Source organism: Pipistrellus kuhlii, unplaced genomic scaffold (genome assembly GCF_014108245.1).
Source record: "Pipistrellus kuhlii isolate mPipKuh1 unplaced genomic scaffold, mPipKuh1.p scaffold_m20_p_7, whole genome shotgun sequence".
Taxonomy (NCBI): Eukaryota; Metazoa; Chordata; class Mammalia; order Chiroptera; family Vespertilionidae; genus Pipistrellus; species Pipistrellus kuhlii.
In genome coordinates, this window is record NW_023425573.1 from 338,333 (window position 1) to 360,900 (window position 22,568).

General features: G+C 56.1%; 1 protein-coding gene across 14 annotated transcripts in view; it reads left to right on the forward strand.

Moving 5' to 3' along the window:
* TNS1 (tensin 1) overlaps positions 1-22,568 on the forward strand; it is a 221,014-nt gene that overhangs the window by 126,986 nt on the left and 71,460 nt on the right. For 11 of the 14 annotated variants that reach the window (XM_036422215.2, XM_036422211.2, XM_045575829.1 and 8 more), the window contains 12 exons: positions 6,327-6,376; positions 8,398-8,578; positions 10,819-10,869; positions 11,989-12,111; positions 12,506-12,570; positions 14,002-14,085; positions 17,864-17,976; positions 18,340-18,400; positions 18,682-18,757; positions 19,336-19,465; positions 21,066-21,131; positions 22,185-22,301. In XM_036422215.2, coding sequence (XP_036278108.2) covers positions 6,327-6,376; positions 8,398-8,578; positions 10,819-10,869; positions 11,989-12,111; positions 12,506-12,570; positions 14,002-14,085; positions 17,864-17,976; positions 18,340-18,400; positions 18,682-18,757; positions 19,336-19,465; positions 21,066-21,131; positions 22,185-22,301 — 1,117 coding nt within the window. Of the gene's footprint in view, positions 1-4,412; positions 4,661-6,326; positions 6,377-6,457; positions 6,642-8,397; positions 8,579-10,818; positions 10,870-11,988; positions 12,112-12,505; positions 12,571-14,001; positions 14,086-17,863; positions 17,977-18,339; positions 18,401-18,681; positions 18,758-19,335; positions 19,466-21,065; positions 21,132-22,184; positions 22,302-22,568 lie in introns of those variants that run through there. The other 3 variants (XM_045575827.1, XM_036422222.2, XM_045575828.1) reach the window with 3 other exon arrangements.

Below are 22,568 nucleotides of genomic sequence, written 5' to 3' on the forward strand. Positions count from 1 at the left end.
GGAAGGAGGGGCTGGGTGAGCAGACCCCATCTGCTGATACACTGGGCCTCAGCCTTGGCCTTGGCCTCCAGCTCAGCTGGGCTCAGAGCACTTTTGCCCATCACTTTGCCAGGGTGGGGGTGGGAGGAGGGCGGGCTCTGTGAGGCCCTGTTGGGTGATGGGAGAGCAGTCACCAAGGAGGATGGTCAACACTGTAGGGACCAAGGGCAGAGATGAAGGGGGACTCTCGAGCCCTTAGCCGCGGGTCACCAGGTCTTGGGGAATTGATGCTCCGCTTCTTTGGAAAGAGGAAAGTGCAGAACCCTTCGCGTGGCTTAAGTGCCAGTGATTCAGGAAGAACCTGGGAGGTGGGCCGACTGGTCCACCACGCTCCTGCTGCCACACATTTCTTTGGGAGCCAGTGAGCCCAGTTCTGAGGTGGAAGGACCCAGAGGGGGCGGAGGGGGCTCTCCCACGGCCCTACTCTGGGCAGTACTTGTGGCGGGCCTTGTCCTCACGCCCCAGGAGCTGACGCCTGGCAGAGTTGGCCCTTGTTCTTCCTTCCCTTCTCTGACAGTTCGCCCCTCTGCTGGCCTCTCCATCCTTGCCCGCCTTGATCTGCAGAGGAACAGGGAGTGGTTTTGGCGGTTGGCACAGGGGAAGCTGTTGATGGCATGAGGCCCTATCATCTGACAGCTGCCTGACCCATGGTGGGGAGGGCCCAGAGGGAGGTGCTGGGCGGCAGGCGGCAGCTTCTGCAGGCGGCAGCACTTCTGCGGTGAGCCCACCGCCACGGCCTCCTTGCCCGGGGCAGCCTGCACCGCGAGTGGAGGCGTCTGCAGGGAGAGCGGGAGCATGCCTCTCAAACTAGAGGGGAAGGCTCTGCTCAAGGTAGGAGGGGGCCTGCGGGCACAGGCACCCGTGTGTCCGAGTGTATGATGTTTCTGGGACTGCAGTGCAGGGGGGAGAAGTTAATTTTTTGTGTGCCCGCTACTGAGGATTGACTAGCTTAATGCACGCAGAGCACACGCTATGTGCTCGTGAATGGTAGCTGTCTTATGACTGCTGTTTGATGGAGGGTCAGGAGCGGGGCTGGGTAGTTTCTGATCCTCGTGACAACCCCTATGGCAGACACTGTGACCCCATTTTGTAGATAAGCAAACAGAGGCCTGGAGGGGCTCCATGCCTCCTCAATGCCTTCTCCATTTCTTCCCGGGGCCGCTGCTTAGACTTGGCGTTGCCAGGACTCCCAACCTTGGTGGGGGGACAGGGTGATGGTGTTTGAACCAAGACATTTAGCCAGTGGTCTACAAGCTCTTATAAGTTCTCTGGAACTGCTGCTCCCCCCATCCCAGCCCAGGTCTTTTGCTCCCCCCATCCCAGCCCAGGTCTCACGGACCTGGAAGCTCAAACTGCAGCAGGAGAGTGTGAGGTGAGACATCGTGAGGAACTTTTTGACAGGAGGGTGTGTTTGACTGTCGTCTGGGGGAGGTGGCTGTGTAACTGGGACTCGAGGTTTTATCGAGGAGAGAGTTTTGTTGGTCTGGGATGAATGTGTGTGTGAGGGGCGGGGAAGGGTGGTGTCCCGTCAGGATCGGGGAGGAGAGACCCGCGGTGTTTTGGTTGTTAGTCTAGTTTAAGGGGTACGTGAAAGGCAAAGCGGGCTCCGGACGCCACAGAAGGAGAGTGTCCTCGGTGTGAGGTCCCGGACATCTGCTGTGGGTTGGATGACCTCAGGGTGATGGGGTCCGTCTCCTGCCCCGCGGTGGGCTCCCCGCAGTCTGCCGCAGGTGAAGGGGCAGGGGGAGTGCTGGGCCTGCGGCTGGGACAACACGCCTGTTTGGTTGAGCTGTTTTCCTGTCTCTGGCCCGTGGCCCAGGACTCAGGGCAGGAACGGCTGTTTTCCTCCGACGACGGCTGGTGTGCGGCGGAGTTCGTGGATGGTGTGCTGTGTCGCACTTTGTTTTGGAAAAATCCCGGCTGGTGGGCAGGAAGGAGAGAGGAAGGGGTGTGGCTGGAGGGGCTGGTGCTGGGGGAGGGGTGGCCGCTGGCCTCCGAGGAGACATAGGAATGGGGAAGGGCTCCTGACGCGGGTTGGTCACCGATTTCTGGCTGCCTGATGCTGCTTACACACCCTCCTCCCAACCGTGCCCCCTGGGGCCTTCGGCTCAGGAAGCAGCTTTCCTTTTGCTCCAGGCTGTGTTGTGTTTGGTCTGTGGACCTCAAAGGCAGGCGGGACTCTTCCCACACAGTGGTTGCTCCAACCAACCCCACCCAGACCCCAGCATGCCGCTCCTTGCTGTATGGCGGGAGGGTGGGGGGGAGAGAGAGAAGGCAGATCACAGCCTAGGGTCATGGTCTTTGAGCGCTCAGGGACGGCTGAGCGGTGATCAGCAGCGAGGACCAAGGCGAAAAGAGTTGGCTGGACCTGCGGTGGGAAGGGTGAGGGTTAGACACCAGGAAGAACTTGCCGGCAGTCAGAGAAGTAGGACCCTGTTTTGGTGTCACTGTGGAATTTCCGTTAGTGGTGTCCTTTCCACTAAGGACAGGCTATTTTGGTGACAACAATAGGAGAGCGTTCTTCTGGGTGCACAGGGAATTGGATCAAAAGTCCTGTTACTGATCTCCGTCCTGGTAGGGGCTGGGAGGAAGTTCAAAGCCCTGCGGATAGAGCCGAAACTGGTTTGGCTCAGTGGATGCAGCGTCGGCCTGTGGACCGGAGGGTCCCTGGTTCAATTCTGATCAAGGGCATGTACCTTGGTTGCGGGCACATCCCCAGTGTGGGGAGTGCAGGAAGCAGCTGATCAATGTTTCTCTCTCATCGACGTTTCCAACTCTCATCTCTCTTCCTTTCTCTCTGTAAAAAAAAAAAAAAAAAAAAAAAAAATCAAAAAATATATATTTAAAAAACAAACACAAACAAAACAAAACAAAAACAGAAAACAAAGCCCTGTGGATAGAGAGCTCTGAGCCTCAGTGAGGAAGGAATGGCTTTACAGGCAGTCAGAGAGCTTCCTTTTCCTTTCAAAATAAGATCTTCGTAGTCCACTGCAGAGCCCTCTGACAGTCTTCCCTGAGGGCTCATTGGTTCAGGTCAGCGACGAACCACGTGGAACTGTGCTGCACCCATTTCACAGTTTGCTCAGTGAGACCGCGCGGCTGCGGCCGCCCCGGCTCCGGCGATGAGCACCTTTCTTCATAGAACAGCAGCTCTCTGAGGTCAGGGCACTCCTCCCCCGGGGCCCCCGGGGCCTAGAACCCCGCCAGGCACACGGCCTGCGGCACGCAGGGAGAGTTCCCTGAGAACGGGAGCGGGCACGGAGCTGGGCGGCGGGATGACCACATCCCCGTCCCCGGCCTCTGGGAAAGGGCCTGCATGCCGAGGCACGCCGGAGAACGCCCGCTTCCAGCCTGTGTGTGAGGTCACCTGTGTTTTCCCGAGCGTTAGGCTGTGTTTGCTCACAGCTGCCCCCCCTCCCTGCTCCCCCTCCTTCTGGTCCTCCCGTGGCTCCGTGTCCACCGACGCTCGGACGTGTCACCCGTGCTCGTCTGCTTTCTGCCGGCGAGTGTCACATGCCCCCCAACTTTGCAGAAAACAGGAAGCCCCGTCAGTGAGAGGGCAGCCCAGTGATTCATCGGCGGATGACCATCCAGCTGTTCGTCCCCATCCTCTGCTCTGCTGGGGTCACTGTGCTGGGCAGCCTCGCCCCCTCTCCCCCCGCGCCCCCCCCCTCCCCCCCCCGCTGGACTTTGCCTTATCACCTCTGGAGGCGGTATGGCCAGACTTGGCCGGGGCCAAGTTTTTATTTATCCTCCCCGGCTTTTTCGGGGTGGGGAGGCTAAGGAATGTGGAGTGTTGTAACGTTGGGAAGGGGGGGCGGGGAACGGGAGCCAGCTCTCCTGGCCTGCTCATCCCTCTCACCCGTCTGCGGTGGGAGCTCCAGGCCCCCTCAGCCCTCCGGTCCCCCCGCCAGGCCCGTCTCAGCCTCCCTCATCTCCCCGTGCTCCCTGCGCCTGGACCCGTGGTCCTGGCCTCACCTCCAGCCTTGGCTACGGCTGTGGCGTCCAGTGGTTGCAGCAGCTGCGGTGGCCTCCTCCGAGCGTGGCTGCGGCTCCGCAGCAGATGGAACCCGAGGGGCTATTTATAGCGGGTGGCCCTGGCCTGGAGCAGGGCCCGCGGCCTGGGGAGGCTCAGCGGCTGCTCGTCAGGGCCCGGCCGCCGAGGGAGATGAAGTGTTGGGTTTCTGCGTTCCGCTGGGTGGGTAGTTTTGGAACGGCCTGGTTTGGGGCTTGAAAACCAAACACAACCCTCCTCACCCCCCCCACTCGCCCCCCCCCACCGCCTGACTCATGCAGCCCAAGTCCTCAGGGCCAGGAGAGCTGCGGAGACAGAAACTCTCTGCCCCGACAGCCAGCCAGCCCCACTTGGCGTTTCCTCCTGCTGCCCGCCCAGGCCCAGCCGCTCCAGGCTGGGTGGGAGCCCGGGTAGAGGGGACTCGGGGTGCGGCTTGCACCCTGCCAATGGACAGGGAGTCCTCTTAGCGGGGCTGCCCTGACTTTGGGCTCCGCTGGGAGCTGGGCCTCCGAGCCCACCCCCTACCGCCTCCGAGGCTCTGCAGGGCCTGGAGAGGGCTGAAGGGGGTCCAGCCTGCAGCCTGCAGCCAGCCGCCAGGACGTGGGGGTGAGTCACCGTTGCCTCAGTTTCCCCTTTCATTGGCAAATTGCAGCCCCGTCTCCTCCAAGAAGTGGTTGGCACTTGGTGGTTGGGAAAGACTGGTTCCCGAGAGACCCGGGGATGCTTGGATAGTGCCAATGGGCTGAGAGGGCTTGGCTGGCCGGGATTCTGGGAGCTGGGAATCCGATTCTGTATCGTGTGCGGTGGCTGAGAGGATGGGCCGCTGATGGTGGAAGTGATACGGGGTTTGATTTGGAGGTGGGGTTTGCTTGTATCCCTACCTGCCCTTTTAATTGTACTGATGTAATAACAGTAACCACATCTACACAGAGTGGCCAGATTATTAGGATCTCTGAACGCATAGTAATCTGGCCACTCAGTGTATTTATGTCTCCAATGGGGACCGAAAGTAGTCTAGACTTTTGCTGGAGATCAGCTACCTATTTGCCCTGAGCTTTCTACCAGCCAGTGCAAAGGGGAAAACTGGTCAGGTGCATGATTTATAGTATCTTTTCTATCAAATAAATGAGGCGCTCAAGAGAAGTACCCTGAGTGGCCAGGTTATTATGTGCTCAGAGACCATCATAATCTGGCCACTCAGTGTGTGTCACCGTTAAGTGTAATTCCTTTTCATTTTCAAACAATCTATATTCCCCCCCCCCCCCTTTACATGTGACACCCCAGAGGCTCAGAGCGTTAGGCAGGATGGCTGCCCAGCGGGGCGGAGGGACTCAGCCTGGGCTTCCTCCTGTGTCGTCGGGTGCCCTGGCATGTTTTGGACACCAGCTTGGGTCCCTTCGCCTGGTTTTGCATAAGTTGACAGCCCTGCCGAAACCGGTTTGGCTCAGTGGATAGAGCATTGGCCTGTGGACTGAAAGGTCCCAGGTTCGATTCCGGTCAAGGGCATGTACCTGGGTTGCAGGCACATCCCCAGTAGGAGGTGTACAAGAGGCAGCTGATCGATGATTCTCTCTCATCGATGTTTCTAACTCTCTATCCCTCTCTCTTCCTCTCTGTAAAAAAATCTATAAAATATATTAAAAAAAAAATAAGTTGACAGCCCTGGAAATGGGAGAGGGCGAGGGGGTGGCATACGACGGGCGGTGGGTCCTCGGGGGCACGGTTTGCGGCCTGAGCCGCTCTCTGTAGGTGCCCGCTATGCCTGGCTGCTCTGTCTCTAAACCTCTGATGGAGCGACTCGTGCTGCTGCTTTAAAGAAGAGGCGAGTGGCATGGCGATGGGCGGAGGAGGAACGTTTAGGGCTGGAGAGAGGGGGCCATCGCTCGCCTTTCCTTCTCTCGCGCTGGCAGTCTGCATCCTCCCCTCGGGGTTACTATGGCGATGGCCTACGGATTGAGATGACATGCGTTTCCAAAGTCAGTCACCGTTTTATCGAGCGTGTGCTCAGTACAGGTGGCACCAGCCCAGGCGGGGCACGCTTCTCAACAAGGATTCCTTCCTTGCACGCTCGCAAGCACGCACACTCACGTGGAATTGGCATAGGCTGCCTTGGCTTTGGGCCGCTTTGCTGCTGGGGTGTGAGGGTGCCCGGGCTGGAATGTTGGCGGGGAAAGGAGAAGTGGATCTGCGTTCGCCCGTGACCCCGCCTGCGCCCGTGGACGACACTCAGCCTGCCTCCTCCACAGTGCCGCTTCTCTTCTCTCCCTCCCAGGGCTCCGCCAGAGTCAGCCCGAGTGTCCAGCCTCACCCGCCGCCCGTCAGGTATGCCTGGCCTGTGGGGGCAGCGGGTGGGGGGCCTGGCAGTGAGGTCACTGTGGGAGTTCCTGGCGAGTCACGCCTCTGGGTCTCCGAGCCCGAAGTCACAAAGCCAGTGGTGGGCAGCCTGGGCAGCCGGGCTCCCTCCCGGAGGTGTGGGTGGAGGCCGCCTGGAAAGGGTCAGGCTCTGGGTTCTAGCTGGAAGGCAGCCTTGAGCCGAATTCTTTACGCACCTGCATGATCCATCTAGTCCTTGCAACGGCCCTGCAAGGTGATTGTTTTAGTCCCATTCGGCAGACGAGGACACAGCGTCAGAGGTGGCTTGTCAGGGGTCACTCGGGGGCCTCGGTGCCTCGCTGACACAGCCCTTCTCCCGGCGTCCAGCTTCTCTGGTTCTCTCTGTCTCACCTTCACCCCTAAGGCTCCAGAGATGAGTGAGAATCTGGCCCCAGGAAGATGGGGACCCAGGGAGAGGGGACCTGGTGTGGGGCTGAAATCCCCAGCAGGTTGTGTTCCAGCTGCCCACTGCCCCCACACGATCTGCTTGCTCTTCAGATCCCCTCCTCCCCCAGAAGCTCCTTGGGTGGGCCGTGCGGAGGTGGGACGGAGGTGGCCAGGCGGGGGCGCTGTGCTGCCTGGCGCAGGCAGGGAGCTGAGGTAGGAGCCCACCTCAGAGAAGCCCATCCTGGGGATGAGGGGCGGCTGGGGCTCAGAGCTCACATCACACAGGACCTTACTGAAGCCACCGGCCCTTCCACCACTGGGTCCCCGTCATTCCACCACAGAGAAACCTCAGCGCCCCCATCTCCAGACCCCCTCTGTAGAGCTGGGCTCAGAGTTAACCTGGTGGAGACCAGGATTCTGCCCCACTTCTAGGGGGTCCTTCCCAGTGCTGCCCCATCACTTTGAAATACCCTGGTGGTATTCTGCCCACTGCCCTCCAATCCCAACTGTACCCCACTGTAGTGACAGGTGATCAGAGTGAAACGTGAGCGTTGTCCACCTCAGACACAGGGGAAGCCAGGTGCTAGGAGACTGCTGATGGGTAAGAAGGTGTTGGGGTGGGGAGCATGTGAGGTGCCCCCAGAAGCTACAGGGCTTAAGAATGGAATTCCAGTGTCTCAAGATCCATTTCCCCTTCCCATCAGCACCCCAGTGGGTCCTTGGACCCTCCCCCTGGAAGAGAAGCTGGGTAAAGTGTCAAGATGGGAGCCCCTACCTCCCTCACCCAGTGCCCCCAGCTCAGGTGGCTCTCTACTCTCCACGGAGCTCAGCTGGTGCTGGGATGTCGGGGGGGGGGGGTGAGGAGGAGAGGGGCTCTGCACCCTCTGCTTCCTGGACCCTTAGCAATCAGGGAGGCCACTGCCACCCAGCTGGAGTGGGGAGAGCTGCCAGGGTAGGGATGGAGTCAGGGAACAAAGGGCAGGAGTTGGCCTGCTGTGGGGAGGGCTGGAATGTGTGCTGTGATCTGGCTCACCTGGAGCCCAGGTGAGGCGTCACCTGAGCTGCCCCTTCCTTCCCCCAAGAGGCCTCCTGCCCACGCCATGGCTCCGAAGCCAAGGAGGGCAGCGGAATACGCTGCCAGGGGACTGGAGAACACTCGCTCCGCTCTTCCCCCTTCCAGAGCTGTCCCGGGAGCCTTGGGGACACTCTGGGGATGAGGGGCAGCTGGGGCTCCAAGCTGGGCTCCTGGGTTCATGGCCTGGCCCTGGCTCTGACCTCTAAGATCCGGGTGAAGGCAGTGCTGACAGAACGGATGAGTACCTGGGTTTGGTGTCATCACCATTTGGTTCTGAAACAGCCTGAGATCTTTGCCAGCTCTTTCTCTCCGGTGTCCCAGGTGGCCTTGCTGGCTGCACTGGCCTTGCCAGAAGAAGCCTCTGACCTTGGCTCTGGGTCTGGGAGCCCCTCTCCTCGGCCCCCCCCCCCCCCCACTAAGTTGGATATGGGGGCAATGAACAGGGGGTGCAGCGATCTGGTCCTTGTCCTGGGGAACTAGACTCTGACTTGGAACCCCTCTCTGCTAGTCTTCCCAGAAGCATGAGTGTGAGCCAGGCCATGGAGGACAGCTGCGAGCTGGACCTGGTGTACGTCACCGAGAGGATCATCGCCGTCTCCTTCCCCAGCACCGCCAATGAGGAGCACTTCCGGAGCAACCTCCGGGAGGTGGCCCAGATGCTCAAGTCCAAACATGGAGGCAACTACCTGGTGAGGCTGGGCCTCTCGCCACTTTCCCAGCGCCCCTCCGCCCTTTCTGCCTGCCGCCTCACTGCTGTGCGCGCGCGCATGTGTATGTGTGTGTGTGCATGCATGTGTGTACATGTGTGTGTGCTGACCAGGAGGAAAGAATAACAACAAGAGCTCATGGTATTGAGCATTCACTACAAGCCAGACCTTGTTCCAACTGCTTTCCGCATATTTAACCTTCGGGACAGCCGAGAAAGCAGGCTTTGTTAGACCTCAGAGAGGTGGAGTGTCTGCTTAAGCTCCCAGTATCAGGAAGTGGCGGAGCTGGCACCTTGCTGGCACCTCTGAGAAGTCTGAAGGCAGAGTTGTGGCAGAGGCATCGTAAGGGACCGTGTGTTGCTGACGTGGGGACCGTACCTGGCCCGGGAGAGCCACCTAACAAATGTGGGTGAAGTGGCTGCCAGCGGTCTCCTCTGATATCAGAGAGGGAGCCCATCCTGGCTCCAGAGGAGGGCTCAGGCCCACTGTCCTGGGAGGTGCATGTGACTGGACCAATAGTCGCCTGTGCAGCCTTCAGGGCTGCCCTTGGCTGTGTGAGCAGAGGTGGCTGGAGGAGGCTGTATTGGGTCCCCGGGGCTGCTATGACAAATTACCCCAAACTCGGTGGCTTCAAACAGTGGAATTCAGCTTTTCACAGCTCTGGGGGCTGGAAGTCCAACTGGAGGTATTGGCGGGGCCACGTTCCTCTGAATTGTGCAGGAAGCAACCTGCCTCGCCTCTTCCTGGCTGCCGGTTGCTCCGGCACCTGTGATGGCCCTCTGCTTGTGACAGCTTCATCACTCTGATCTCTGCCTCTGTCATCACAGGACCGTCTTCTCGCCTGTGACTCTCTGGGTGTCCTTTCCTCTTCTTATAAGGACACCACCATTGGATTTAGGGTCCACCCTGAATTCGGGATGATCTCATCTCCAGATCCTTAACTACTGACATCAGCACAGGCCCTCTTTCCAAATAAGGTCACATTCTGAAGTTCAGGGGGATGTGAATTTTTGTGGGACACCATTCAACCCACTACGGACACCCATCCATCAGCTGTGCCAGACGCTGTTTGGAGAACACCAGGAAGTCCTGAGTTCGAATGAAAGCTCTGCTCTTAAAGTATCTGATCTTGGACACTTAGCCCTCACTTAAGTCTTAAGTTCCCCATCTGTAAAACAAGTCTAATAATGCTACCCATGTCTGATGGGGGTTGAAAAAATGAAGCCAACTGGTAGATGTAAAGCTCTTAGCATGGATATGACAGGGTATGGATACAGGGAGTGGTAGCTGTTGTTCCCATAATAAAGCATGTTCCATTATGGGGCTCAAAAGTGGACTGGAAGCCCTAACCAGTTTGGCTCAGTGGATAGAGCATCGGTCTACAGACTCAAGGGTCCCAGGTTCGATTCCGGTCAAGGCCATATACCTTGGTTGTGGGCACATACCCAGTAGGGAGTGTGCAGGAGGCAGCTGATCGATGTTTCTCTCTGTCCCTCTTCCTTCCTCTCTGTAAAAAAAAAAAAAAAAAAAAAAAATCAATTAAAAAAAAAAAAGAGTGGACTGGAAGCCATCTACGGCCTTCCTGACTTCGGGAGTCTAGGATTTCATGGGACTCTGTGCTATGCCACGCTCCCTCCATCCTGCCTGTTCCAGACCGTGGGGTCCTCTCTTCTCCCCAGGAGACAACATAGTGGTCTTTGAGTTTCGCAGGCAGTGCGGTATGGGGGAGACAGGAATTGGGAGATTGGGGGATTCTCCCGGGCTGTGGTTAGATGCCGGAGAACGTCTCTGGGAGAGGATGCCGGAGAACGTCTCTGGGAGAGAATGTCAGGGGCCTGAGAGGGCCCACCAGGACAGTTGGCATCCTCTGCTGGAGGGGGTCTGACCACAGAGCCATTGCATCTTCAAGGGGTGAGCTTCTAAAGTCCACCTGTGGAGTGGAAACTAGAGAAGGCCGATACTGAGTACGGGACTCGAGACAGGTTCCATCCCCTCCTGGTCTCTCGTTCTGGACGTGCGCTCACAGAAGGGAGTGGCTGAGAGTCTGTACTTCTTCCCCCTCCACCCCTCCCTGGCCCTCTCCTCCCCACCTCCCATCCTGAGAACCTTCAGTTGGGCTCCCGTTGCTCAGTGTGTATGTCTGGGACCCAGCTCATGTGTGGGCGGGATCTCCAGCAGGGCCAGAGCAGCCTGTGAGCCTCTCCGCCATGTCTTCCTTCTAGCTCTTCAACCTCTCTGAGCGGAGGCCCGACATCACGAAGCTCCACGCCAAGGTGAGTGCATGCGGATAGGGTGGGAGCGTCTACCGCCTGGGAGGGGGACAGCAGACAGTCCCCCTTGCCCCTCGGTCCCACGGCAGAGTCTTAGGGAAAGTGCTGCGACAGTCTGCAAAGCCTGTTACAGCACCATCGTCTCCTCGGATCATGGGAAAGAAATCTATTCATTGTTTCCATAATACGGACTACAGAAAGCAAAGCTCGATGCAGGGATCTCCACCCAGCTCTGCCTCCCCCGGGGAGCCCTCAGAATCTCTGGGTGAGGCTGGGGCTGGGAGATTGTTAGTCTCTTTGGAAGGTATCTTGGACGTAAACTGGCTGGGAATGGCCAACGTGGACCTTCCCGCCGCCGCCAGCTCTCACTCGCTCACCCTGTGGGCTGTGGGCTGGACTCTGCATGGTGCCTGCTGCCGGCTCCTGGATTCTGGTGCCTGTTGCCGTGTGACCCCCTGGGAGGTGACACACTTTTCTGGGCCTCAGTTTGCACCTCTGAAAGTGGACGGGCTGGATTAGGTATAGTCTCTGGGCCCTTCTAAGCAGAAGTTCTCTTTTACTGTAAAGTTCTGTGAGTTTAGAAAAGTTTTGAGGAGCTGGAGACCGCGGTTCCGATCCGCCCTCTGTCTCCTTCGGCTTCTCCGGGCTGGCCCGAAAAATCAACGGTGTGTGGCCGGGGCCTGGAAAAGAGCCACAAACAAGCAGGAACCCTTTGCTCTGCCCTCTTGCCCTGAGCCAGGCCATGGGGTTGTCTGTGAGAGCAGAGCTTGGGCGCAGAGCTGGGGCTCCATCACAGTTTGAGGTCAGAGTCGTGTGGAAGGGACCTTGCCTTTGTTCTGCTCACATGTGAGACACTGAGGCCAGGAGAAGGGCCATGACTGCCCGGGGCTCCACGGTAAGGCAGTGTCAGAGCTGAGACTCAGGCACAGGGTCCCTGGTCCTGACCATCATCCTACCCCTCGGCACCCCGACCTCCCAGCTGGGCTGACAGGCAGGACAGGAACCAAGGCCCAGCCACTGGTGGTCGCTGCCCAGTACTAGCATGTGGAGTGTGTGCTGTCCCCACTGCCCTGATTGGCTGTCTGGGCTTCTGCCACTTCTCACTCCTGTCTTGGGCCCCAGGTACTGGAATTTGGCTGGCCTGACCTCCACACCCCAGCCCTGGAGAAGATCTGCAGTGTCTGCAAGGCCATGGACACTTGGCTCAACGCAGACCCTCACAATGTCGTCGTCCTACACAACAAGGTCAGAGCCGGCTGCAGGCTGTATGTGTGTGTGTGTGTGTGTGTGTCCGTGTGTGAATGTAGCCTGGATGAGGGTATCTCCTGGCCTGTGTGGAAGTCTGTGTATTCTCCTTTCTAGGGATGATGGATCCTGTCCCTGGGGCCCCCACAGGAAGTGTGGGGCCCTCAAATGTAGTGGGTGATCAACTAACTGTTTCCTCTTTTTGAGACTCAGCGCCGACCTTCGTCCCTCTCTCATCTCCCTCCCCCTCATAGCCCCTCCGTCCTCCTGGTCTCCCTTAGAACCACACCCTTCTCTCCAGCCCCTGCCCCGCTCCCTCCAAGGCTTGGGATGGGCACTGGAGCAGTAGGCTGGCCTTAGAAATAAAGGCTTTTGTGTTTGGGGGCTCTTTCAGGGAAACCGAGGCAGGATAGGAGTGGTCATTGCCGCGTACATGCACTACAGCAACATTTCGGCCAGGTAAGAGGGCCCCTGGGCCGCCAGTTCTCTGCATATCCCACCCACGATTCCTCCCTTCCTTGGGATGGGAGGATAAAGACAGGGGGCGTGGGAAGGTCTTAGGATGAGGAAGGAAGGTGCCTGTCACACCTCAGGAGCCTCTTTGTGGAGGGCAGGAGAGAGGAGAGTCCATCCCCCATTGCCCAGCCTTGGGAGACGGGCCCCTCTGTGGATGCCCCATCCAGCCAGCTTCTTGGGGCCACTTTTTCTTGCCAAACCGCCTTCTGTTTTCCTGGGTGAGCAGGGAGGGTGTCTGAAGGAAATGCTGAATCAGGTGTGGGTCCATCAGAACCGTCTGGGAGTTATCTCATCCATCCCCCTGTCCCCGGCCAGCAGGGCCCGTTCCCACTGAGGGGTTTTGGAGCAAGACTAGTAAACCAGCGGTGCCCTGTTTTGATTTCATTTTGCAGAGAGGCAGAGGGATCCATCCACTCACTGGCTTATTCTCTCGACAGTAGTTACCGAACAGCCACACACTGTTCTAGGTGCTGGGATACAGCAGTGGGCAGAGCCAGCCCTCTGTCCCATGGACTCTTAAGTAGCTAAGCAAGGATGCCTGTAGCAGCAGGCGATAAGACCTATGGAAGGATGGAGACCAGAGCATGGCAGGGATCAGAGGAGGCTTCTGGAGGAGGCGATATTTGAGCAGAGACCTGAATCAGGCGGAGGAGGGCAGGACCGGCCGAGTCCCGTAAAGTCTGGGAGGGAACTTCCCGGGCAGAGAGAGGAGGAAGGGACCAGGCCTGTGGGGGGAATGCCACGTGAGGGGCTGGCACGTGTTGAGCTGAGTGAGTGGGCATGAGGAGGAGGAAGTGGAGCTGGAAGGGGGCCAGCCTTGTAGGACTTGGTAAGGACTTTGGGTTTATTCTAAGGGTGATGGGAAGTCGTTGGGAGAATCAAGAAGGGGCAAGCTATGGGACTGGTCACTACATTTTGGAATGATCTCTCCGGGCGCTCTGATGGATGGCGATTTCACAACGTCAAGAAATCCACCTTAGCCTGATCTTTGCTTACCGGTGCACACTTCCTGTGCACCTACTGTGTGCCTGCGAGCACCAAGCTCTTTAGAGATGTTAGCCCACTTGATCACCATAACAAACGTTGAGGAAGGCAACTGTCACTCTCGTTTGACATGAAATAAAGAAAGTAATTTTCAGGAAGGCTAAATAACCTGCCCTGAGAATCGTGATGAAGGGGTGGACTAGTGCTAGGCTCCCAGCTAGATTCCCAAGCCCCCGCATAGCACACAGGATCACAAAATGCCAGGCACTCTTTCCCAAGAGCACCTCCGCCCGGGGTGGCCGGAGCACTGGGGGTCCGGGGAGGGGGAGGGGGCCGAGGGGCTCGTGCACGTGGATGTGGGCTCCTCTGACCACCTGTCTTTCCCCCCAGCGCGGACCAGGCACTGGACCGGTTTGCCATGAAGCGGTTCTATGAGGACAAGATTGTACCGATTGGCCAGCCATCCCAGAGAAGGTGGGTCACGGCCCAGGGCACCCGTGTGAGCTCGCTGTATGTGGGGACGGGCCTCATGGGCCCACGGGGAATGGAATAACATGCCTCGGTGGACGTGTACTAAATATGCATGCTCAGGGGCCAGTCTGGAGGGGTCTGCAATCAGGTACATGGGTGAGCCCATGAGCAGCTGTGTGTGTGCCCACAGGTGGGCAGGGCAGTTGGCTCCTGAGGCTGGTACTAGAGAGCAATGGGGGCATTGGTGGGGGACATGTTGGTCCGGGGGTGAGAAGGCAGACTGTATGAGGAGGCGGTGCCATTCTTGGTCCTGTAAGCAGGATCGCTTCAGTGTTCGGAGGCGTCTCCAGGAAGCCGAGGTCCCTGCCACCTGCCCGGGGTGTGTGTGTGTGTGTGGGTGGGTGTCACATGCATGCTCGCTAACAGTCACTTTTCACTGGGTGTGCTTTAAAAGCATTATGGAGGGCACTCAGCCACGTGGTCTCAGTGGAGGGCACAACAGCCCAGGCAGGAAGCAGGCAGGGGCTGAGCCAGTCATTCATTGGGCACATTTTAGGCGGTCTGCTAGGTTCCAAACGCTAGAGGTACCCAGTTGAACAGGACAAAATCCATTTGCCCCCAGTGAGGTGACACTCTATGGAGAAGGATGGACATTACACAAGACAATTTCAGATCCTGATTAGTCCTAGGGAAGAAAGAGGAGAGAGCGCTGCAGAGGAAACAACTGGAAGGAGGGGAATGGGGCAGTTTTAATGACCATGGTCCGGGAACACCTCTCAGAGGAGGGGGATTCGAGCCCAAAGCGGAATGATGCTGACCCACCACATGATGACCCAGGGCACCCCTGTTTTACAGGAGAGAAGCCTGAGCCCCCAGGGAAGGGATGTGGCATGCCAGGGTCCACAGAGAGCAGTGGCAGAGCCAGATGTACTTGGGACCTACCCCCTGGCTGTGCCACCCACCATCCTGAGGGCTCCCCCTGGACTCGGCTCTGTGGGTGGCACGCTGTTCAGTGATGTCTGGTTTACAGGAAGCACAGGCAGTGTCAGGATCAGGTGGGCCTTGGGGGGCTACATGGGAGTGGGAGCCAGAAGGGTGGAGACCCAGGCCGAGGGGAGAACTGGGAAGCTGGACTCCGGCCTTCCCCCTGTGTGGTCAGAGCTGTGGGCCCATCACATCGGTCTGATGTGTCACATTAGGCCACACACTAAGACTGTGGTGCGAAATCTATCAGGCAAGGTCTCTTGGGCTTACCTTTTGGTGGATGACACCCATGCACATTAGCCGTCACGGTCATCTTAGAGAATGAGAGGTGGGTAAACCAAAACAGAACATGATGGACGAGAGAGTGATGGGAGTGGGTGTGAGGGGCTGATTCAAATGGGTGGGAGTAGCTGATTTTCATTACCATTATCAGGACATTTTTGTGTATATTAGGTCAATATTTTTTTATGAACTGTAAATGATTATCTTTAATAAATACATAACACAATGCAAAAAAGCAACAACAGACAAACAAACAAACAAACAAAACACAAAGGGATGACCTTTCTGAGAAGGTGACCTGTGAGGTGAGGCTTGAGAAGGGAGAAGGAAGCATCTGAGGCTGGGGTCCAGGGTTCAGGCCGGGAGGTCACGGGGTCCCATTGCTTTCCTAGCCCTTAGGAACTGTTGGCAAGCAGGACCCCCTCGCTGCATGTCCGGGGGCTTCCTAGACTCTCCGGGTTGGGTGTCCCCAGCTCACATCACTCGTCCCTTGCTCGCCTTTCCAGAAGTGTGCTGGCATTGCTGGGGACAGTTTCCGCCATTGGAGCGGGAAGCCCTAGCAGCAATGAGTGAGTCCTCAGGCAACGCAGTATCTTACAGTTGGCACAAGACAGCTGGTAGGCAGCCTCAGGGCGGCTGGATCAGAAACCGGATGTCTTCATGTGCAGAGAATTCTGGCCGGGCTGCCAGACACAGCAGCTCTGGGTCCGTGAGGGAGTTCCCAGGGAAGAAGTCTCAGGGAGGGAAGAGCTGTCTCTCAAGTACCCTCTCCTCAGTCCCTGCTGGCCACTTATGGCTATCAGCCTTGGTTACCATTCTGGCCCTTGCCCTTGAAGGACAAGGGGTACCAACAGAGGAGCGTGATGTTACAGTGGCACGTGGCTTGGAGAGAGCAGGCCGAGTAGTCACATCTCTGAAGCTGAAAACCTGGAGAATGGGGGTCAGGGTTACCTCTCAGGAACAGGATGATGCAGGGATTCCACAGTGCTTGGTGTGTGTGTGTGTGTGTGTGTGTGTGTGTGTGTGTGTGTGTTTACATTATCTGTGTCTGCCTTGCAGTTCGTATCTGCACCCACATCTGCTAATGGGTGGGTAATTCCGTTTGTGCCCAAATGTGAAAGTGCAACTAACTGTTGGGTTTACCAGGCATTCATCGCCACTTTCCCGCCTTCTTGTCAGTGTCACGGGTAAGGAACGAGGCCCTTGAGGAGAAGAGGGCAGGCAGGGAGAGGGAGGGGCTTGGCCTGCAGCTCCCCCATTCATTGTCACCCCACCCCCGGACTCATTGTCCCCGTTGCACAGACACATCCTGTTGGCGCGATCAGAAGCTCTGATAGGAACCCGCCATTCCAGGTTTCCGCTTTGAGTAATGGGGCTGGGGGCTGGGCAGGGGCCTGAATAGGAGCCGGTGCTGCCCATCAGATTATCTCGCTAGGGCTGTCCTAAGTGGCTCCACCCTGGCCCCGGGACAGGGGCCCACGGGCCTGGAGATGGGCCAGGGTGTCAAGATATAGGAGGGAACTATTATCTTGATCATGCGGTTCTGGTCTCACCCACTACAAAAGCCCATGCTAGCTTCCTCTGGGGTCTCAGATGCATTCTGATTGGTTCAGCGTGGCGTCCTCTGGCCAGTCAGAGGAGGAGGAAGTGCTGGCCAGTGGTGGAAGGATTGGCTTCTGTTCTGGCAGATGCACTGGAGTCAGACTTTTTTCCTTCTCTCCCCGTTCACTCTCAGCTTTGTGTGTTCTTGCTATGTGTCTTTGGGAGGTGAATGAGCCTTTCTGAACCTAATTTTTTCTTTCTGCTTAGAAGGAGTGGGAATAGGTGAATCCTTCCATTCTTCTAACACGATCTTCGTCAAAAACATTGAGAGATGCTGAGCCTAGAGATACAAGTACTTAGCGGAAGTTAGATATCTTCCAACACCATATGAAATGCTCGAGATGGATTTTCATACACTTAGCATGATTTTTAAAAAAGTGAAATACTGTGATGATTATGTTCTTACTATTTGCTGGAGTGTCATGTGTCTGGTGGACCATGTGGAGAGACCCAGGGTCTGTGGGTATAAATGTCAGCTTGGTTTGGGCTCAGAATGAGGGTGTCAGAGTTATTTGACAGTGGATCAGCCTGTTTTGTGTAGTAGTGAGCAGTTGAAAGATGCCTGTCAGGGATGTGTGGGAGGAATTTTGGTTTAGCAGGGGATTCCTGGGCTGAGTGAAGCAGGAAAGAAATGCTCTCATTGACCACCAGGGGGCGCTGGAGAATCCCAAGTAGGGGTTTTGGCTTCACCCAGCTTTAGGTCTTATAGAACCTGCTTTTTCTCCCTACTTGGAGCTCCAGACAACAAGGGAGGACTGTGCTGGGCTGAGACCCCAGTTACCCGGAGACCTGGGGGCATTGGTGGGGGGCTGGGCAGGCAACCTAGGCCAGTGCTATGGTGGAAAAGAGAATATGGGATGGCTCGGCTCTGGTTCAGACCTCCTGGCTGAAGCTGCCCCTGTCCCTGCTCCAGGTACGTGCATTACTTCAGCGGCCTGCTCTCCGGCACCATCAAAATGAACAACAAGCCCTTGTTTCTGCACCACGTGATCATGCACGGCATCCCCAACTTCGAGTCTAAAGGAGGTACGGACCCCAGCCTGCCCAGCCCCTCCTGTCTTCCTTCCCCTCCTCTGAAGAGGCAGCCATGGTAAAAACACAGGCTTGGAGTGGCGTCTCAACGGCACCACTTCCTGAGCTTTCTTTACCCCAGTCTACTCCTTTGCAGAATGGGTTTGATGCTTGCAGCACCTGCTGGAAGATAGTGGACGGGGAAATGTTTTTGTCAACTTAAAATGCTTTTCAGATGAAATGCTAGTATTTCTCCCTCCATCTCTTACCATTTCCCTTTCATCTTTTTCTCCTTCCCCTTTCTCTCCCCACCTCCTTCACTCCTCTCCCTCTTCCCACCCTTCCTACTGCTGTAGCTAACACCACCCTTCCTTGCAGGGTGTCGGCCATTTCTCCGGATCTACCAGGCCATGCAGCCTGTTTACACATCTGGCATCTAGTAAGTATTCCACCGGAGTGAGAGTCCCAGATGCCAGAGCTCAGAGGCTGAGGACCAGGAGCAGGGGCGCGCATGCGTGTGTGTGTGTGTGTGTGTGTGTGTGTGTGAGTGTGTGTGTGTGTCGTGGTGGTGGTGGCTGCCTTGAATCTCTTCCAAGAGAGGGCTAGGGGATGAAGTCGGCAAGGTTTCCCAGTAGCCTGGTGGCAGATAGGCAGCAGGGAGAAGAACACTGCCTGCTCCCCCAGCGGTCCCCTCTCCCTCTGCTCGCCTCTCCCCCACAGCAACGTCCAAGGAGACAGCCAGACCAGCATCTGCATCACCATCGAGCCTGGGCTGCTCTTGAAGGGAGACATCTTGGTGAGCGCTGCCCCTCTGGCTCTAGCCCCTCCTCGTCGTTTATTTTTCTCCCTTTTTTCTTCCTGTGCTGCTCCTGCCTCTCCAGACAAGACCTCCCCCTCGTGGGCCACCAGCCTCAGTGCTGTAGGCTCTCAGGGACCTGCAAGGCCTTGCAGCCTCTGACAATGCTTGTGCATTCTCCGGCCTCGGAGCTGGAGGCCCCTTCCGCTGGGCTTACCTCTAATTCTGGAACAGCTCCAGGGAAGTGTCTCCCAGTAGGAGCTCTCACCTCCTGCTTCTTACTGGTGACGAGTCCTTCCTCCATCAGTTTACACCCACCCCCACTTTTCCACCCCGATCCACATCAGGAGATTCTTGAGAGGCAGTTTGGTCCCCATGGGGTGAGACTGGCCTCCAACTCTCTGCTCTTCTAGACATTTTCCCAGAGGCTCTGAGACCCTGTTTGTGTGGGTGGCCTCTCCCTCACTGGGTTTGGGTGAGCCTGAGGGGGCGGCCCAGGCTTGGAGCTGATAAATAAGCTCCCTGGGGCCCGGTTTCACACGGGGGCGCCTGATGGGCTCTGCTCTCTGTCTCGCCAGCTGAAGTGCTACCACAAGAAGTTCCGGAGCCCGGCGCGGGACGTCATCTTCCGGGTGCAGTTCCACACCTGCGCCATCCACGACCTGGGCGTGGTCTTTGGGAAGGAGGACCTGGATGACGCCTTCAAAGGTGGGCTCATGGAGTGGAGAGGTAGACCTACTGGGGTAATTCCATCACAGGGCAGACGAGCAATTATGGGGAGGGGGGAGGCGGGGAGCATGGTAGCAGTGAAGGGGACCATTTTCTGAGGAAAGGGGAGGTGGTCAGGGGGTGTCTCCCTTTGTTTCTTTTCTCTATTCTTTTGAGGTTTTATCTACATCACATTCAGGACTGGAACATATCCACATCTCTCTATCCATTCATCCATCTATTCACTTGTCCGTGCATCTACCCACTTACCTACCACACATCCATCTAAAGTTATCCGTCTACCCACCCATCCAAATCTATCCATCTACTCGCTTGTTCATGTATTCATCCATCTAACTACCCATCAATCCATCCACCCACCCACTCATCCAAATCCACCCATCCACTCATCTGTTCATCATTCATCCATCCATCCACCAAGCATCACTTGTGTGTCTATATGTGCCAGGCGTGTGTAGACCTTGGGGATGCAATGAGAAAGAGTGAGTCCATAACCTCAGTCTTATGGAAGAATGAGACTCACAAACATGATACTACAGAGTGAAGCCTGCAGTGATAGACATAGACAGGCATGATGGGTGCCCCAGGGAGTGGACACCATCCTTGATAACTTCACAGTGTATGATGACCTGTGTCCAGATTGGGCTCAGGCAGGGAGCAGAGAGCGGGGGAGGGGGGCAAGGGAGGGATGATCCCCTCGTGTATTCTGGCTGGTGCAGGAGAAGGATGTGGACAAAAGCAGAAGATGCTGTTATAATTATGGAACAGAATGAATGTTATCTACCTTAACAAGGAATAATAAAGGAATAGTTGACACAATAAAGGTGGGGTTGGTGAAAGATGGAAGAAAGGGAGGGGCACAATTCCTTTTCCTACATAGAGGGAGTAAAAAATGGACAGATCAAGCCCAGGCAGTGTGGCTCAGTGGTTGAACGTTGGCCAATTGAACCAGGAGGTCACGGTTCAATTCCCAGTCAGGACACATGCCCATGTTGCGGGCTCAATCCCTAGTTGGGGGCATACAGTAGACAGCCTATCAGTGATTCTCTCTCATCATTGATGTTTCTATCCCTTTCTCCTTCTCCCTTCTTCTCTCTGAAATAAATAAAAACATACTAAAAAAAAGGGACAGGTGCAGAAATACAGGGTTAACTATGGTATGTAAAGTTTCAAATGTAATCAGTAGAATAAATGATGATGATGATAATAATACCAGACTTGGGAGGGAGGAGTATAAGTGAGCCAAATTATTCATTTTCTTAGTGGTGAATCAGAGGGGATTATTTAAATATTATTTAAATAGTGACATAAAAACTGGGCAATATTTAGAGACTTAGCTGTAACCACTAGTAGAACAAGAAATAGAAATGGTTAGAAATGATTACCTCAGGTAAGTAGGACTGGGTCAAGGGAAGGCAAGAGACTTAATTATATATATATTCCATATAAATATATATTTATATCTTAATATATTACCAATGTGTACGTGTATTATTTTAATCTTTTCTAGAAGAAAACCTTTTATGGAGTTCTTTTTAGAGATTGATTGCCCATCTTGTTTTACTTTCTCCTTTTTCAGATGATCGGTTTCCAGAATACGGCAAGGTGGAATTTGTATTTTCTTATGGGCCAGAGAAAATTCAAGGTATAAGTCAAATTAGAATCCATTCATCATTCACTTCCTTCCCTCTGTCCTGGCCTGTTCCCACCCCTCCTTCACCATTCTCCCACTGATATCTATAATTGTCAAGTTATCTGTGATTGAAAAGCAGGCCAACAGTAAAAGATCTGGGTATCATAGTGGACCCCCAGCTAAACACGAACCAGTGACTTCATCTCTGGGTAATAAAAATAAAAAAGCAGACAGGGAGGCGCTGGGTTGGATAAACTGTTCTAGTCCCTTAGGACATCATGCTATTATATTTAGAGACAGAGGGCCATGGAGGGTGGAGGGTGTGGCTGAGGGGACACTCCAAGGTGCTGGCTACACGATAGGCATTTCTGAGAACTGAGGTGGTCCAACCTGAAGAGGAGACCAATTTAATAATAGCCTCTAAGCCTTTAGGCTGGTTATATGCGGAGACCAGTTGTTCTCCATCTTCTCTGAGGACAGAACGGGAGGGTATGAAGTTAGGTTACAGACAAGGGGACTCTGGGTAGATTAAAGAAAGGACTGCTAGCTCAGGAATGTCTGCCTGGCAGCTTGTGCTGTCTTCACTCTGGGCTTTGTCTGGACGTGCAGAAGGGGTTCTGTCTCTCCCCTCAGCTTTCTGCCTAGAGCGGGGAGCGTCTTACGTTGGGAGCGGGAAGATGGCCTGGATGACCTTGTGTCCTCTCAGTGTCAAGGCTGTGAGCCCTGCTTCTCCCACATCCCGCCAACCTCAGGGGCAGGCGCTGGTCTGCACTGCTCCCAGGACACAGGAGAGAGCAGCACTCAGCAGAGGGTCCGCCAGCTTTCTCCTGAGGGAGGGGGCCTGCATTCCTTAGTGCCCTGTCCTGGTTGACCCCTGTGACCTGGTAAGAGCCTTCTCAAGAATGCGAGAAACCAGACCCCTGGGTTCCCACCCCACCCGGGTCAGGAACAGGAGAAGGCCCGCAGGGAGCGTCCTTGGGGGATCTCATTGGCGCCCTCTGTTTTTCCAGCTGCGATCTTTTTCCTTCCTCCTCACTGTCCTCCCGCCCTTCCCCGTCCCCTTAGGCATGGAGCATCTGGAGAATGGGCCCAGCGTGTCTGTGGACTACAACACCTCCGACCCCCTCATCCGCTGGGATTCCTACGACCACTTGAACGGGCATCGCGAGGACGGCATGGAGGGTAGGTGGGGCCGAGGGCCTCCTGTCCGGCTCCGCCCTGCACAGCCCCCGCGCAGAGGGCCTGGGCTCTCTGGTTTGGTGGGACTCTGTACTGGGCTCCGCGGGGAGGCAGAGGAGAGGTCCGAGGCACCTCGGAGAGCTCACGGTTCAGTGGGAGAAGATAAGGCAAACATGAGTGTGTGAAATAATGGAGACAGAGCTAAAAAAGAAAGAAAATGAAGCTAACCGGCCGCCTTGAGGGTGTGCCATTGGTGCCACATGAGGCCCA